Genomic DNA, 16,452 nt, shown 5'->3' with positions numbered 1-16,452 from the left:
CCATATCGACCAGTACGTACGTACCTACATCATCGGCAGCTTCCTAAACTTTCCCAAATTTCTTTCCAGGGAGTGATATCGCTATCGATAAGCCTGTACCCATACAAACAACGTATCAAATTCCAAGAACCAACCCAATCCAACCAACCCAGCAATCAGCCTGAGCCTAAAAAGATCCCCCCGAGCTCCCAAAGCTTTGTGACGCCTCGGACGCTTAGAAACTAGCAGCACAGGCTAGCAGTCGCGTCTTTACATCTTCCGAGCCGCGCTTGAGTCCCACTGCATTTTCTTAAACATACCTTATCATTACTCCTAGCCAAATTTAAAGAACTTCAAAGAGCATAATGGTAAGCAAATATCAATCTTCAATCTCTCTCGTTACAAGCTTCTAATCCATGCGTTAGGGTAAACGTAAGGCAGCCAAGAAGGTCCAGGGTCCTAAAAAGGTACAGCATTTTTTCGCAACTTTCCCGATTCTCTTTGACTTGCGACATATACTGACAACTTGCAAAGAAAGAAGTTCTTAGCACAACTTTCCCCTGTCTATTTTGTAACCACGAAAACTCCGTCATCGTGAAGATTGATAAGAAAGCTGGTGTTGGTCACTTGTCCTGCAAAGTATGCGACCAAAAATTTCAATGCGCCATCAACTGTAAGTTTTCTGCAACAAAGGAAGTCTGGTAGAGGATCATGCAAAGCTAATTTTGACCCGCATACAGATCTGTCGGCTTCCGTGGACGTATACGCCGATTGGGTTGATGCTTGCGATGCAGTCGCAAAAGAAGGAGATGATGGAGGAGATCTTGCCCCCGAACGCGCGCCTGCTCGACGTTCATCTGGCGCTGCTGGGAAGGGCGATGCGGATGACGATGACAATGATGACGACATAATGGGAGACGAGGACGGGATGGGTGGTTACGGTGGCGATGGAATAGTTGCGGACGACGAGGATTATTGAGCTTGGGATTTTTGGCTTGGGTTGTGATAATTTAACTGTTTGGAGTTTGGGAGGCTCACGGTTGGCGAAGCTCTTCACATGGTTTTGCCCTGCGATTGATAAATGGATTGAAATCATCACCTCTTCGGTTGCAAAACATATTGGTACAAGTGTCAGATTGATTGGATACACCAACGGATATTGTTTTTTATTTTCTTCTTCTTCTTTTGGTAGATAGCTAAAATATTAAGGAGACATTGAAACCCAGACCTTCTACATGGTATAGAATCTATCGCCAAAATCACCAAGGCCAGGGACGATATAACTAGATGAACATTAGCAAAATTCAATACTATCCGGTGAGAATCATACTTCTTTTCGTCGAGACCCTATCATCATGTCAGCTGAATTGTGCACAAAAGATTGCAATAAGTGAGTACCCACCTGATCAATAAATGCCGTTACCACTCTAACCTTCTGGTACTTCTTAGCGAAGGACTCGATGCCTTCTGGGCTTGCTATCAAGTTCAAGAACAGAATTCTTTCTGCTGGAACTCCTCGAGAAATCAAAACGTCTACTGCCATTGATGCAGATCCTCCTAAATCAAACATCAAAATGGAACCATTCGAGTTTTTGAACGTGTGACTTACCTGTAGCGAACATTGGATCAAGAAGCAATACCCAACGTTGTGCAATATCTTCTGGAAGTTTATCATAGAAGAGCTTAGGCAACGAGGTTTCCTCATCTCTTTGTATCAATATTTTACCAATTCGCACGGAACGACAGCAATCCCGTAGTCCCTGCTCCATAGCTTCACCAGCTCTCATGATGGAAACACCGCATATTTTTCCTTGGAATTGGACTCCTGCATATGTTCGACCAACTGGGGTAGTGATCGTGTGCTCTACCACTGGTAAATGATTGAGACCTTCCTCAACCAGTAAACGAATGATTCGGTTTGAGTAAAATATGAAATCGGCTCGCTGCGTGTTCTTGTCTCGGATCATGCTATATCACTCGAGGTAAGCATGTGGTATGGGTACGTGCAATACTTCAATGACGTACGTGAGAAGAGCAATAAGCTGCGGGGTTTGAGGTAATGTGTGAACATTCTCAAAGGAAACTGGAGTTGAAACGGTTGCAACAGGTTTCTCGGGGCGGTAATCAGGACCGACACTTTGTGCGGGTGATTTGACACCTTCTGCAGATTCAGAAGACATTTTGCTGTCAAATTTACTGAGGGGTAGAGCTTCAATGGAGCAGCACGTAGTCGAGATTGACGATGAGGTTCTTCTCGCTATTTTAGTTAGTGGTCAATTTAGTGATAATTTTGTAGCTTTATAAAGGTAGTAGCTAGGGAAGCTTGATCATTCACTCACCTCAAGGGAATCCTGCAGGTTATTGCTCAAAATGCAGAGCTGCAAGAATCTAGTTCACAACTCTGCGGAGCCCTCCGTATGATTTCTCGTGGGGCCGGTACAAAGCGAAATGCAGTGTGCGGATGAGTAGATAAACTGATAGCCGATAAGAACAGGGACTGTCTTGGCAGGCTCTGAAGAGTAGGTGCTATTCCAATTCTATGACAAACTGTTTTCAAAGTATCGTAGATACAAATAGATATCCTGGACTTCTTCACAACGGGAATGGGTCAAGAACTAATATTGCTTATTACCTGGTGAAGAGAACTTTTGTTGTTGCCAGGAAATAGAAATCAGTAGTTGACGTTAAACTTCAATCAATATAAGGTTGTCGATTTGCGGAGAATTACCTAGTACTGCTAGGTAGCTAACTGTACACAAGGTTCACAAGATTGTCAATCAATGGCTGTAGGAAAATCGTAGATATTGGAACAGATTCCAATGTTTTCCTCAAGAGAAATACCCCTCTATACTCAGGTATATTTTTGACTCGTGCTAATAAGCATGTTTAGGATTCCAATTCGTGAAGATAGTCTGAGCTGGAGAACAATGACTGTTAGGTTTCTTCCAATAACATTCACCTTCGCTTGGGTGGGGGGTCGGAATAACGTTCTCCCGGTGCCATCCTTAGGTAATCTTAGTGCCCTTTCCTCGAGTACTCTGGTAATCATTGCTTTGAACATTCCATGATTGATCAATTCAAATCTACAAACGTTTCCGTCAACGGTTATAGCAACCACCACTTCCTCACAAAGGCACTTTCGGCAGTTGAATGTCTTCAAGGCCGTACCACTCAAGGTCCTATATAAATGACATTTTGTTGAATAATTGATTTGCGACACTGGCATTTCCAACACTCGATGTGCAGATTCACCTTTGCATTTCCCGAGCTACCCATTTCCCCCGCGCAGCATGGCGGCCCATGAAAATATGGCAAGGCCTCGGAAAACAATAACCACATATGGAAAGCCAGCAAGGAAACATCTTGCAGGCCATAGCTATACAAAATTGGTCCATCGCACAACACCTTCCGATTTAACAAAGACAGGTCTCATTACAAACAATGAGCCCAGTGCGTCGAATCATGAAAGACCTCGCGATGTCTACAAGCCTTCACCTAGCACACCTTCTGCCCCAAAAATACAATCTACTGTCGATTTATACGACGTGCCCCTCAGCGATGAAGAGGAACCTCTTTTAATGCGCAAGAACGTTACCAAATCTGCACCGAAACTTAAAGTGAATTCTGCGATGTACGACGTACCTATGGGCAATAAAGAGGATGAAGCTGCGAGGCGGAAGAATGTTCCCAAATTAAAACAGAAAGCTTCGCAAACTTCTACCATATATGATGTGCCACTCAGCGAGGATGATGAGCCCCCCTCGGCGAAGAAGAATCTCTCCAAATTACCACCAAAGGTTACGCAAAAGCAATCGACAATTGGAAACGCGAAGCATTTCATAACAACAGAATCCGCGAATGTTAAGTCGGTGGAAATGCCCGATCGTAAAAAGAGGAAGTTATCACCAGCTGAACAGCCACGACGGGAGCCTTCCAAATTTGCAGCAACTTTGCCCAAGGTGCCACCACATCCTAAGATTAGGCAAGCTAAGCCAACTACGGATACTTTACCAAAACGAAAGGTCGTTCATGCTAAGCCTGTTATGGAGTCTATCCTGACCAAACCAGCAGTACATCGAGGTGTACAGAAGCAAAGTAATAAAACGCCAGTGCAGCAACGACCAAGATCCTCTACCTCTACCGGCAGCGCTGCGAGCTTACGGTTGGCTACAAGTCCTGGGCGTCACATCTCTCCCAAGGCTACGAAGCTATGGGATGCCCTCGACAACGAAACTCAAGAAACCACGATGAGTAGTGCAGATGAGCTCTCTTTAGTCGTGAGTACGCCGAAGAGAGTATATCCAACTGTTAGAAAGTTATCTAAAACTGCGGCTGTTGCGAAATCGGCTAAACTAACTCCTCGCAAACGACTAATCGATTCATTAGTCGAGCAGACGCCTCGCCAAGATTTGGACGATGAAGACGATGATGATGATGAATCCGGGAACGAACATGATAATTCTCAGCTTGAGGATCACTTCCAACATCTGAACAATTCAAGAGCCCAGAGTCTTGTCCCAGAAGTGCCTACTTTTACTGCACCTGCACAAGCTAGTCAAGGCCCCCCAATCGCAGGGCCCAAGTTTACGTATAGTCGACAGCGTTCCATGCTTGTTGAAGAAGACATGATGGAGCAATTGGCTTTTGACATGCCTCTAGAAACTCCACAAAGCTCACAGCGTCGCCGAGGCTCTATACCCAGCCTAAAGCCATTATCAAGCTTCCGCGAGGAAGAGCAGCAAGAAGAAGAAGCCGCAAGTACCGCTATCCGCACGATCCATGAACTAAGGCAAGCGGGAGCGAATAGTCGCTTTGCGGACGAAGTAGAAGATTTGCTCGATCGTATTGGGAGGCCTTCGATAAAGTTGTCGTCTATGCGACGCTCCGGTCTCTTGGACCTAGGTTTAAAAATGAAGGATAAAGCATTTGTTCGGCAATTTCGTGCCCATGGTGCTGAACAGCGACTATTTATCGACATAGGTCAAGAAGCTGATATCGTATCGGGATTTTTGATGACATCACTCATCACGCCTATTTTGGCAGAGGGAAGCGCGCCTCTCGTGGTATCGCAACTTCAACAACAAGGTATCGCAAAGCTACTAGGCCGTCTCATATCGGTTGAGAAAAACTTTGTCAGTGTGATAAAGGAGCGTAAGACAAATATGTCCAAGATGACACAGAAATCAATGGCAGCATATCATGATTCTCTGCTTTCAATTCCAGCATGGAAGGATCTTAGCCCACGTGAACTTTCCCCTCGAACCTTGGCCCTAAAATGCCTTGAGCTTATGGTTAGACAATGTAGAGAAGCTGGAGATGCTAGTGACATAATTTCTGAAGAGCTGAACACCAGTTTGTTTGAAATTTTAAAATTGTCAGATTCGGATGATGCGTGGGATTTCCCCCACGGAACAGAAGCAGTCGACTTTTATTTGACACTTTCCACTCTTGAATCTCACTCTCTTGTGTCGAGAATCGCCCAAGATGAGACAATCTGGATTCATCAATTGCTGCCTATCATAGGCAATACCCTCAATACCGCTTTGAATCGGCCAATTGAGAGCTTTGGCGAGCAACAAATTTTGGCATTGAAATTGACAGTGAATGTCACCAATCACAACCCGAAAGCTTGCGATGCGATTGTGGACTCGGATCTCATGTTCACCATTCTTCGCATCGTCGTTGCCAAATTCAAAAGCATGTCAAGCTTATGGGCGGAAGAGGAAATCGTCGTGGCTGTGGATAATTTGATTCTTCTCATTGGAGCGATGATCAATTTTGCCTTGTGGAGCACAAAAGCGCTTCAAAATATCAATGATTTTGCTGGGACGGGCAGGGACCCTCTGGATGAATTGATCCGCCTTTTTGTAGATAACAGAGAGAAAACCTTTGAAGTGAGTTCTTGCGTGAATTTCTCATTCCAGTATGCTAACTTTGATAGGTGGACTCTCAGCACGAATCACACAAAAACGTTCCGTTTGGATACTTGTCGGTATTGTTGGGACATTTTTGTTTATTGCCGGCCATCGAGAAACGAATTCGGATGCTACAGACAACAAAAACACTTCGGCCCCTCATCACATCTATCAATGAATTTATCGTCTATCATAAAGCGGCTGACGATGAGATTGCTCCCAATGAAGATGGACACAGTCCTCACGTTACTGTGACGAAGCAACTCGAAGATCTCGTCCAAAAGTTATTGATGATCAAAGGGGCTTAGAACCGAATATAGAAAGGTCTTTGGGGAGGCCGGTCGAGGAAGGCGTTTGATGGGGTGACGATTGTCACGAGTATAATGGGTCACAATGGATATGATACAGATGTCTTGATACATGATGATATATTTTAGGCGTTTAAATCGGAAAGAATAATTGCAATATACCCTAGGTGCAGTTTTTTCGAAATGGGCGGGATTGGAGAAAGGGGGAAGTTTCAGGAAATTATGATATGGGGGTTCCTTCAATCGAAAATATTCATAGGGTATAGCTGGGTTTTCACGATTAAACTCTGGCCACCCAAACAACACATTACTATTACCATATTTAATAGGTTTAAAGATATGAAGATATTTTATCACTTAGCAGTCTGCTCATCTGATTCTACGTGTTGTCGTGGCAGATTCAGAACGAGTAATCCATTCGGCTCACCTACTCTGTGTTTGAACGTGTTTGACGTGTGATGAGGTCTAAGTCGGGCGATGGGCTCCGGTCTGGAATGACATGACAGCAAGTACCATTGAATGTAAAGTACTTTACTGTACCTTGGTAGTTGATGATCCAATCCACACCAGGAAATGTCATTTTGCCCAACTTCCAATTCTTGGAACAACCCTATACTATTTAAGGAAGCAGCCTCTTCTATTCTCGTCCTAGATTCACTTTCCGGTTGAAACATAATACAAATCTGGATTCATATAGATTTAACCGTTTTTATTAAACTTTTACTCGGTGCTCGTCTCATACTCTTTCCAGTCTTTTCATCTATCGACCACCGTGGACTTGGGGTGGTGTCGTCTTCCGAGCCGAGCTTAATCTGGGTCCGCTCAGCCTAAATATTAGCGCTCAGGCGCTGTAAGAACATTGGACTTAAAACCCATTGAAGCACTAATAAAGTGGTCGGTCTACCTACTTTCAACTTAATTACAACCTCCTCAGCCTTGTCCTGTTTCATCAGACAAGAACCAACACAACAAAAAAACATCAAAAGCTCTTCCATATCTCGCTCTCCTTGTATTCAATTGCAAGAACCCCCTTTTCTTATAATTTTATTCAAGATTATTACTTCTTCTTCATTATGCCTGCACCACCTAAACAACGCAAGATTGCTATTGTAGGCAGTCGATCTGTCGGTATGTCATGATAATGTGTGATGTAAAATACAACACATCAAAGTAACCCTTCTCTTCTACAGGCAAATCTTCACTTACTGTACAATTTGTCGATGGTCACTTTGTAGAAAGTTATTATCCGACTATCGAAAATACTTTCAGCAAGGTCATCAAGTACAAAGGGCAAGAGTTCGCCACTGAGATCGTTGACACAGCTGGTCAGGTAAGATATCCATCTGCTTGCATACTATTTGATCCAAAATCACATGTCATCACGTAGCTGAAAAAACGACTAATAGACTTCACATTGTAGGATGAATACAGTATCTTAAATTCAAAGCATTTCATTGGCATCCATGGCTATGTGCTTGTCTATTCTGTTGCTTCTATGCAATCTTTTGAAATGGTAGAAGTCATCAAGGATAAGATATTGAATCACTTGGTATGATAGATATTCCAATTCTCCTCTAACCTCCTTCAAAGATCAATATCTCTGACACTTTATAGGGTACTGAATGGGTTCCAATCACAATTGTTGGTAACAAGAGTGATCTTCGACCAGAACAGCGCCAGGTCACTGCTGAGCAAGGCAAGGCATTGGCTGAAAAAATCAAGTGTGCTTTCACTGAAGCAAGTGCACGTTATAACGAGAATGTTACCAAGGGATTTGAACTCATGATTGAGCAAATCGAGAAAGGTGAAAATCCTAACGAGCCTTCAGGAGATTCCAAATGTATTCTCATGTGAGGGACAAAGGGATTGGTGTATACGTTGGAATATGATGTCTCATGTCTGAATGTGGTTAACTTAGTATGGGAGTTTGGAGTTGGGAGAGGCATCTTTCTAGATATTTAGTCACAGAGGCATATGTCTTGCTATGTCTTCAGTTAACGTTGATATTACAAGGAGGTAGTTTGCGAACGGTTCAATGGTACACGTTAAGCGGTATTCACTGTCTGTCCCAACACGTTAGTCTTGTATAGATTGCATTGAAGAGATCTGTACAACCTAACACCATGATTAGCCGGTACTAAACACAGATTCAACATGCAAAGAAATGTCAGGCGACAAGGCCCGCCGAAGTGGTAGTGCGAAAAGGGGTAGTGAATACCAAAAACACATATCACGTGCTGAGCACAATCAGCCAGAATGTTATCTTAGCGGAGCCTTGCAATCGCGACCCCACCAATCGTACTTTGAACAATTTACTAGTGACTCAAAAAGTTGACCGGCCCAAACACACAGGATTCCTCGTCGCATACATATTTGAGTGTGCTAAACTATTTTCAAAATGCTTGACGTTAACGATTTCATTACTGAGAGGGGTGGAAACCCACAAAAGATCAAGGACTCTCAGCGCCGCAGATATGCTCCTGAAGAGGTTGTTGATGAAGTGATTGCTATGTATGAGGATCACCGCAAAAGTAAGCCAGTAAACACAAGCCCAAGTATAAAAATACTCACAAATGATCACAGCCCAGTACGCAGCTACACAGGTCAACAGCAAGATCAACGAAACTCAAAAAGAGATTGGCGCAAAAAAGAAGGCCAAGGAGGATGCTAGCGAATTATTACAAAAGAAGGCCGATTTAACGAAGGAGAAGAAGACTTGGGATGACGCCGCAGCAGAGAAAGAAGTACTTTTAAACAAGAAGATTGGCACAATTGGCAACCTTGTTCATGAATCTGTGCCTGTGAACAACGACGAGGTATTTTTACATTGGCAGCATACGAGGTTCTTCAGGTCCGGTGTGGCTAATGGGTACTAGGATCACAACGAAGAACTGCGTAAATGGGCCCCCCAGGGTGTCACTGTTGAGAAGAAAGACGTTCTTTCACATCATGAGGTTCTGACAAGATTGGATGGTTATGATCCAGAGCGCGGTGTTAAGGTTGTAGGACACAGAGGTTATTTCTTGAAGAAGTGGGGTGTCTTCTTGAATCAGGCTTTAATCAATTATGGCTTAGAGTTCTTGGATAGCAAGGGATATACACCATTACAGACTCCTCAATTTATGTTGAAGGAATACATGGCGAAGACCGCACAGTTGGAGCAATTCGACGAAGAACTTTACAAAGTTGTTGATGGAGATGCCCAAAACGATAAATATCTTATTGCTACCTCTGAACAGCCAATTTCAGCTTTCCATGCTGATGAGTGGTTGACTGCTAAGGATATGCCTATCAGGTACGTAAGGAAAACCTGGGCGAAAATATGTTGAACTGACTTAAGCTCAAAGATATGCTGGCTTCTCTTCATGTTATAGACGAGAGGCTGGTTCTCACGGTAGGGACGCATGGGGAATTTTCAGAGTTCATCAATTTGAGAAGGTATACATTCTTTGTAGCATGAGTTCAGCCTGCTTTTTCTAACCATTTTAGATCGAACAATTCGTTCTCACCGACCCAGAAAAGTCATGGGAGGAGTTTGACCGTATGATCAGCTTCTCAGAGGAGTTCTACCAATCCCTCGGTGTTCCATACAGAGTTGTCGCAATCGTCTCGGGTGCTCTCAATAACGCAGCTGCCAAGAAATATGATCTCGAGGCTTGGTTCCCCTTCCAAGGAGAATACAAAGAGCTTGTCTCTTGCTCAAATTGCACAGATTACCAATCCAGAGCTCTTGAGATCAGATATGGACCCAAGACACAAACTGGAATTCGTAAGAACTACGTTCACGCACTTAACTCTACTTTGTGTGCAACTGAGCGTGCGTTGTGCTGTCTTTTGGAGAATTTCCAAACTGAAGAAGTAAGTAGAAAGAAACTTTCTGGGGGGTTCTATTTGCTGACTGTAATTAGGGATTCAACGTTCCAGAGCCACTCCGCAAATATCTCCCTGGCGCCCCTGAATTCATTCCTTTCTCCAAGGAATTGCCCAAAGATACTACATCCCAAAAAGCAAAGGGTAAGGTTGAGAAAGCACCAAAACCAAAGGTCGCACCTGTCGGTGCTACTCCAGCTGAGGCGGCGGAGAAGTTGAAGGATATGTCAGTCTAAATAGAGTTTGGCTTTCAACTAGTGGATGAAATAAAGACATTAGATGCCAGCGCTGAGGATTAATGAAAAGCCGAACAGGCAATTCCAATAAACATAAAAGTTATACAATCTGAGGGCGTTGACTAGAAGATGCATCTTATGAATGGGGAGCAGGCGATAGATATTAAACATAAATCAGAGATTTACTTGCTTCCAATTTTGCTATGAACAATTGTGTGATGACGTCTATGAGACTAATCCTGACGAAAGACTACAAGAACTGAAATCATGAGACGCTCACATGAAATCAGTTACAGCTTCTGATGAAGGAAGAGCTCTCAAATACATTCACCACCTGCCCGTTACTTATCACTAGTCTCTTGAAGTATTCTCAGAATGTAAACTTTTCTTGCACTCTAGGCACTGCTTGACAGTTTCCCATCGAGTACTGAGGCGTCCTGTGGATTCTCACGCCCATTAACAGAATGCGCTGCGATGTTGGGGATCGGAGGTGTCCACCGCTGTAGGTTGAGCTCTGGACAACGGATTGAGGAGGACAAAAAGTAAAGGTTTGCAGGTCACGTACGAACTAGCGGATAGCGTTTGTGAGATGGTTTTATGTCGCTGCTGCGTTTTATCATAGCGCTATTGCTTGATATTCGGGTACAACGTCTCTTACGTTATGGAAGTGGAATCAGGTGAAAAGTCCTTTGTGAGATGTTCTGGGATAGAGGGGGGAGGGACAATGAGTGCGGATCTAGACCATTCATGGTAACAGTGTGTATATCCATCTTGAATTGGAATATATACTTAGACACATGGTTAAAAATTCCAGATAAATCCAATAGATGTACAATATCAAAGACAAGACGCTGAAAAAAAGGATCAATATCTCCCACAAGAAGATCCATTCCTTGAGAACATGGCATCCAATATACCTACCCACCAATCTAGTATGCAAGTACCTACCTACATAGGTACCTAAACATATTCCAAATACATTCACTACCTATAGAAAGATATATGTATCCCAAAACCTCACCTAACGTCATCAAACACCACATCGCGTCGCCCTGGCGCAGTTGGTCGACCACTGCGCTTTAACCACCCGAAAGGGTGGGTGTTGGTGTTTGAGCCGCGACTGTACTATCCCCATATCGAAGGGCATAGCTGCGAAATAAAAACCTCTCTTCAGAGAGGGGTTTTTCCCCCTAGACCGGTTTTTTGCTATTTTGTTTTGTCGTTTTGTTGGTTGCAGGTGGTGGTTTGTTTGGCTGTGGAATGGGTGAGTGGGCGGCTGGTGGTGGTGGGAGTGAATGTGTTTTGGGGGTTATGTCATCTGATATTGACGAGAGGAGTTGTGGGAGTGAGCGAAGAAGATGAGGTCAATTGAAGTTGGGAAAGCCTGATGAAGCACGGAACGAGAGAAGAATTTGTGAGACTCGATAGAGGAAGGACTAAAGAGCAATGGAAATATCAAGTGAAGCCTTTGAAGTATAGCTGGTGTATTTATTGTTTGCTTACCTAGTTAATATAATACAGGGAGGTGATTCTGAGTTCTCTTTTTTTCATGCCAAGAGAGTCTCGTCCTTACACTTGAATAACTTTTGCATAATTGCCCTTCCAATGCAAAGATTTGCGATCGCTCACTTCAAGTCCATCTAGAATCCCACTGCCTCTCTAACTTCAACCATAGTTCTCTCCGCATTCTCCCTCGCCTTAACACCTCCCTTCCTCGCAACATCCTCCACATACCCTTCATCCCCCAACAGTCTCTCATAATTCTTTCTGATTGGCTCCAGTCCCGTGTTCACCGCATTAGCAGTTTCCCGCTTCAAGTCTCCCAAAGTAAACTTCTTTGCTTTGCATTCCTCGGCTATTTGCGCCGGTGTTCGTTTTGGATTTTGGGTATCAAATGATGACCATAGTGTGAGAAGATTAGAAACGCCAGGACGCTCAGAGGGTGAATAAGAAACGGCGTTCTGGGAGTCAGTCAGGGCAGATGAGATTTTTTTGGTGATGGTGTTGGGTGAGTCGGTAAGGCGGATGCGGGATATTGGGGAGGGATGCGATTTAGACATCTTTTGGGTGGGGGTTTGGAGAGACATAACGCGTTTTGCTGGGGCTGGAGGTGTGTTAGTTCTAGAGTGAAGCTGATTTGAAGCTGATTTCTGGCGATCGAAATTATATGAAGAATGATGGTGTGAAGAATAAATAGACACTTACAAAGGAGAGTCTGAGGCGCAATGAGATGGGGTCCATATGCATGGTTGAAATTTGTAGCGCATTCACGGGCGAATTCCAGATGTTGGGTTTGATCTTCACCAACAGGAACGTGGGTTGCTCTTTCGATGTATATTATCAGCTTCGTTTGCAGGCCAAAAGAGACGAATGTGGAAGAAAATGTGATGAAGTGAGTAGATGTTTACTATACGTACCTATGAACCAAAATATCCGCAGCTTGCAGAACTGGGTACGAAAACAAGCCCAACTTGAGCTTCGATTTATTGCCACCATCTAATGGTGAAGCATCATCTTCGAGAGATAATTTACTCTGTTGCACATCAGTGAAATGCCCAAGTGAAGTATGTCAAAACGGCGGCAGAGAGATAGAGACAAACCTTCCACTGTGTCATACGAGACAGGTATCCCATCGAAGCCGTGCAGCTCAATATCCACATCAACTCCGTATGTGCTGCAACCTTCAAACACACAAAATCAGCTTCGTTCACTACTAATCAAACCAAATCTCCGTTTACACCCTGATCTCTCACCACGTTGTCACTCCCACAATACCGAATAAAAACAACACAGCACCTACAGAACTCTGATGAAAGACCGTACTCCTCTCCGGATCCAATCCAATTGCCAAGAGCGTCGCCAAACTCTCCTTCTTCCACCGCTTCAGCTCTTCCCTTTTCTGCGGTATCGTAATCGCATGATAATCCACAATCGAGTAAAATAACTTCGTACTCGATTCCGCTGTATCCTGTAACCGCACCCAGTTTTGCAATGCCCCAAGATAGTTTCCGAGATGCGGTATTCCAGTGGGCTGGATACCGGAAAAAATTATTTTGGGCGGGGAGGGTCGGGTGCTTTGGTGTCGTTTGGATACATGATTCAGAGGGGCAGTAACTTGCAGAATTCGTGACTTCACGTTCTGAAGCATCTGCCGGGGTGGGCAGCTTTTAAGCATGGCGGGCTTGGGGGTTTTTGGGAGGCGATTGGAAAAGGAGGGGTAGCTGCACGCGAGATGCGAGTGGAATGATCTGCCTTGAAATTTGATTTTCTATTGCACGTGACTAATCTCGATTTCAATATGCAAATTTGGAACGAAGAAACTTTCATATCGGAGGTGAATTCTGCTGCAGAATAACATTTACTCGACAAAAATCCATTGGTTCTAGTGTCTTGATTCATTTACTTTTACATATACATATCATACATCAAGACTTATCCCAAACTCCACAGTCCATGTGTGGCCATGTGTATTCCCTCTTGATATCTACTTTTCATTCGTCAAATCCTTGTTTGATATTTTCATGAATTTCAAGCAAGCCCACTTCATGGCTCGACCCTCATGCCTGGGGCGCTACCTCCCGCAGCCGCTTTGAAGCTCTCTCTATTCAAAATCTCCAGAACCTTATCTGCAGTCTTAGTACTCTGTCCCCTACCAAACAACTCCCATTGTGGCTCCATGACTTCCTTCATCTCCTCCATACTAGCATCCATAGCTTTACCCACGCCTATTCATGCACATATTAGTGATATTCCCACCCATAGCAAAGAAGAAACTCACCAATCTTATTATACTCCCAAACATTCGCCTTCATTCCTATCCCGTAGTACGCGTGTTTCCTCAAAAAGGCCAACCATAAGCTCACGGTCTCTGGGTGTCCATCCTTGATCTGAATCAACCTCCTCAAGGTTTTTCTCTCAAAATTCTCTTGACTCTTCTTATGAACGAAATGCGATCTCGGTACAGTCCATCTCTCTATCATTCTAGGCAGTGGTACAGGGCCGTATGCAGGTAATTTGAGATAATATGCAGCGCGGAGAGCGAAATCGGAAAAGAACTCTAGGTTACGAATACTGTAAGATCGGAGTTGGAGATCGCATGAGGGGACTCCGTATTTGGCTTCGCGGCGGAGGGGCTTGAGGTAGATTGCTTGAACGTTACGGGGGTAACGGACATTGAAGACATCTTCGTCAGATGGTTCTTCGGCGGCAGGTTCTGCTGTTGGCGGAGTTCTGTCGACTGGTTAGATAGTGCCAATCTATGAGATTATCGAGGTAAATACATCGAGGCTGTTCCTGCAGCGGCAGGTTCTGGTGCATCACTGTGAGATCGTTAGTCTCCAAGCCTCAATAATTGAATTGAAAGTGCGTACGGTTGATTCGATGCATATCTAACAGACTGTGATGTGAATGGTGCAACCGCACATTGTGGTGTTTTAAGGGCATTCGAGAAGACTGGTTTTGCCTGCGAATATTGTCAATTGTGTTCCTTCCTTGCGCAGTAAAGTGTTTCATTGACATACCGATACTCCCAGCCTACTGACTGTGCGCCATGGTATGCGCGTGAAAATTGGAGTAGCCATGCCTGGCTCAAAGTTATGAGAAATGCTAAATTGGACTTTTTGGGTAGAGTTCTATGATATCGAACAATTTGAGGTTCGGATATCTAAAGCCGACGTTTATCCGAGAGGCACTTTCAGGTTCAACCATCTTCATGTTCGTTCGTTATTTTTAGGCATTATTCTCACCTGAGGAATGGAATACTATGGGCCTTGCATCTACATACATTTCTAGATATTACCAATAGTGTTTGGCCTAGAGGAAAGTTATAGACATCCTCCAATCAAGCTTGCCAACGCCCAAAATTACTCCTGTCAATTGAGCTCACCGGGAGCAAACCCCAAGCTCACCGGGGCCAGCATCGTGAGATCACACAACGTTTACAGGTGAAATCACCGCTCAACCCATTTAGCCTTGGGAGTTCGGAAGGCTGAGGGACAAAAGCAAAGAAGTAATTTTGTGGGCAACAAAAACTTCGTACAAATAAACTATCTGAGTAATTTTGACTTTCAGGTTACGTTGGTCTCGAGAGTCTGCATCCTACCTTCTGATCAACTCCTGAGCTAAGTAGCAAATGGGCATCTCTTAATACATCTTCGGTTTGATTACATATTCTATGTGAGCTTTATAAGTCAGATCAGATGGTGAGAATGTGGCGTCCAGACAGTTGGACAAGTAAAGTGTTAGTGTGTTCACGAAACCTATATCAACTTCTCTGGTGTTGGAAGGATCGAAACAAATTTCTCAGACATAATCCTGGCGGTGACACCTCACTGCTAGCCTACAAGGTGGTTGACACGCTTCTTCATAAATCTCCAAACGATGTTTTCGGCATTGCACCAGCTGGTGTAGAGCACTAAGCAAAAACTTGACAGAGATTCCTTGATTATGGAATATCCCACAACACTTTCCTTAGTTATCTTTCATGTACTACTAATATGACTATTTTTCCCTCCAGGAAGTCTCTGTCAATATCTGATTCATTGAACTGTAATCTTTCTCAAGTTTTTGTTTGAAATTTTAAGGATGTTCGCGTCGACAAACACGGCTCATTTCCAGATATGTTTCGGAGCGTAGCGAAAGAAACTTATGCATCGGATTTTACGGAATTTTTATATAGCATATGTTGATTATATTTCTATACTCAGGAATGCAATTTGTATATAGTTATATGATTTGTATGTAGATAGTTATGATATCTTTTTTTATAGATTCAATTGTATAAAGAATTGGAAAGAGCCAATCTTAAAAGTCTATCGAGAGTGACTGCGTACACCATTAAGATTCCTGGGCCTGAGCTATCGTTCTTTGAGCTACCCTTTGAACCTTTATCGACTCTACTATGGATAAGAAGAGCCTGATATCAGATTCCATGCCGTCTCTAATTCTCACAAGTATGCCTTCCTGGTCCGGCAAACACATATGACCTAGTCGAGCTCCCTTCACGTACAGAGCATATTAGGCCTCACCACAGCGTCTAGCTAGAGCCGGGAATGTGTCAGTCGTTAGGCAGAATGTGAGTAATGTGCGAACTTGATTGCGTACACTTTCACAGCCAAATGTATGACAAAATGGCCAAAAGTTAGT

General features: G+C 43.7%; 6 protein-coding genes across 6 annotated transcripts; 4 read left to right on the top strand and 2 right to left on the bottom strand.

The window, feature by feature from the left end:
• Positions 1-344: 344 nt before the first annotated feature.
• EAE98_008720 (uncharacterized protein) lies at positions 345-958 on the top strand (the record flags this gene model as incomplete). The annotated part of the gene is made up of 4 exons (XM_038956343.1): positions 345-347; positions 405-446; positions 514-652; positions 720-958. The coding sequence occupies 4 exons, from the start codon at positions 345-347 to the stop codon at positions 956-958; spliced, it is 423 nt and encodes a 140-aa protein (XP_038807424.1).
• A 167-nt stretch (positions 959-1,125) lies between these two features.
• On the bottom strand, positions 1,126-2,441 carry EAE98_008719 (uncharacterized protein). Its single transcript, XM_038956342.1, has 6 exons — positions 2,319-2,441; positions 2,005-2,236; positions 1,589-1,947; positions 1,382-1,536; positions 1,310-1,326; positions 1,126-1,262 (listed from the first exon to the last, which is right to left on the bottom strand). The coding sequence occupies exons 2-6, from the start codon at positions 2,157-2,159 to the stop codon at positions 1,211-1,213; spliced, it is 738 nt and encodes a 245-aa protein (XP_038807423.1). The 5' UTR covers positions 2,160-2,236; positions 2,319-2,441; the 3' UTR covers positions 1,126-1,210.
• A 507-nt stretch (positions 2,442-2,948) lies between these two features.
• On the top strand, positions 2,949-6,202 carry EAE98_008718 (uncharacterized protein; the record flags this gene model as incomplete). Its single annotated transcript, XM_038956341.1, has 2 exons — positions 2,949-5,873; positions 5,921-6,202. Exons 1-2 carry the CDS (start codon positions 3,270-3,272, stop codon positions 6,200-6,202), a joined length of 2,886 nt encoding a protein of 961 aa, XP_038807422.1. The 5' UTR covers positions 2,949-3,269.
• Positions 6,203-7,275: 1,073 nt separating this feature from the next.
• EAE98_008717 (uncharacterized protein) lies at positions 7,276-8,056 on the top strand (the record flags this gene model as incomplete). The annotated part of the gene is made up of 4 exons (XM_038956340.1): positions 7,276-7,330; positions 7,393-7,532; positions 7,623-7,751; positions 7,817-8,056. The coding sequence occupies 4 exons, from the start codon at positions 7,276-7,278 to the stop codon at positions 8,054-8,056; spliced, it is 564 nt and encodes a 187-aa protein (XP_038807421.1).
• Positions 8,057-8,600: 544 nt separating this feature from the next.
• Positions 8,601-10,308, top strand: EAE98_008716 (uncharacterized protein; the record flags this gene model as incomplete). The annotated part of the gene is made up of 6 exons (XM_038956339.1): positions 8,601-8,733; positions 8,786-9,018; positions 9,079-9,497; positions 9,550-9,640; positions 9,692-10,060; positions 10,111-10,308. The coding sequence occupies 6 exons, from the start codon at positions 8,601-8,603 to the stop codon at positions 10,306-10,308; spliced, it is 1,443 nt and encodes a 480-aa protein (XP_038807420.1).
• Positions 10,309-11,948: 1,640 nt separating this feature from the next.
• On the bottom strand, positions 11,949-14,888 carry EAE98_008715 (uncharacterized protein; the record flags this gene model as incomplete). The annotated part of the gene is made up of 10 exons (XM_038956338.1): positions 11,949-12,412; positions 12,514-12,632; positions 12,726-12,841; positions 12,909-13,018; positions 13,109-13,472; positions 13,864-14,033; positions 14,087-14,538; positions 14,589-14,627; positions 14,679-14,770; positions 14,829-14,888. 10 exons carry the CDS (start codon positions 14,886-14,888, stop codon positions 11,949-11,951), a joined length of 1,986 nt encoding a protein of 661 aa, XP_038807419.1.
• Between the last annotated feature and the right edge of the window lie 1,564 nt (positions 14,889-16,452).

Source organism: Botrytis deweyae, assembly GCF_014898535.1.
Source record: "Botrytis deweyae strain B1 chromosome Unknown BDEW_023, whole genome shotgun sequence".
NCBI classification, from domain to species: Eukaryota; Fungi; Ascomycota; class Leotiomycetes; order Helotiales; family Sclerotiniaceae; genus Botrytis; species Botrytis deweyae.
Note: the sequence above shows the minus strand (reverse complement) of the source record. Positions and strands in the feature narration are given on the sequence as shown.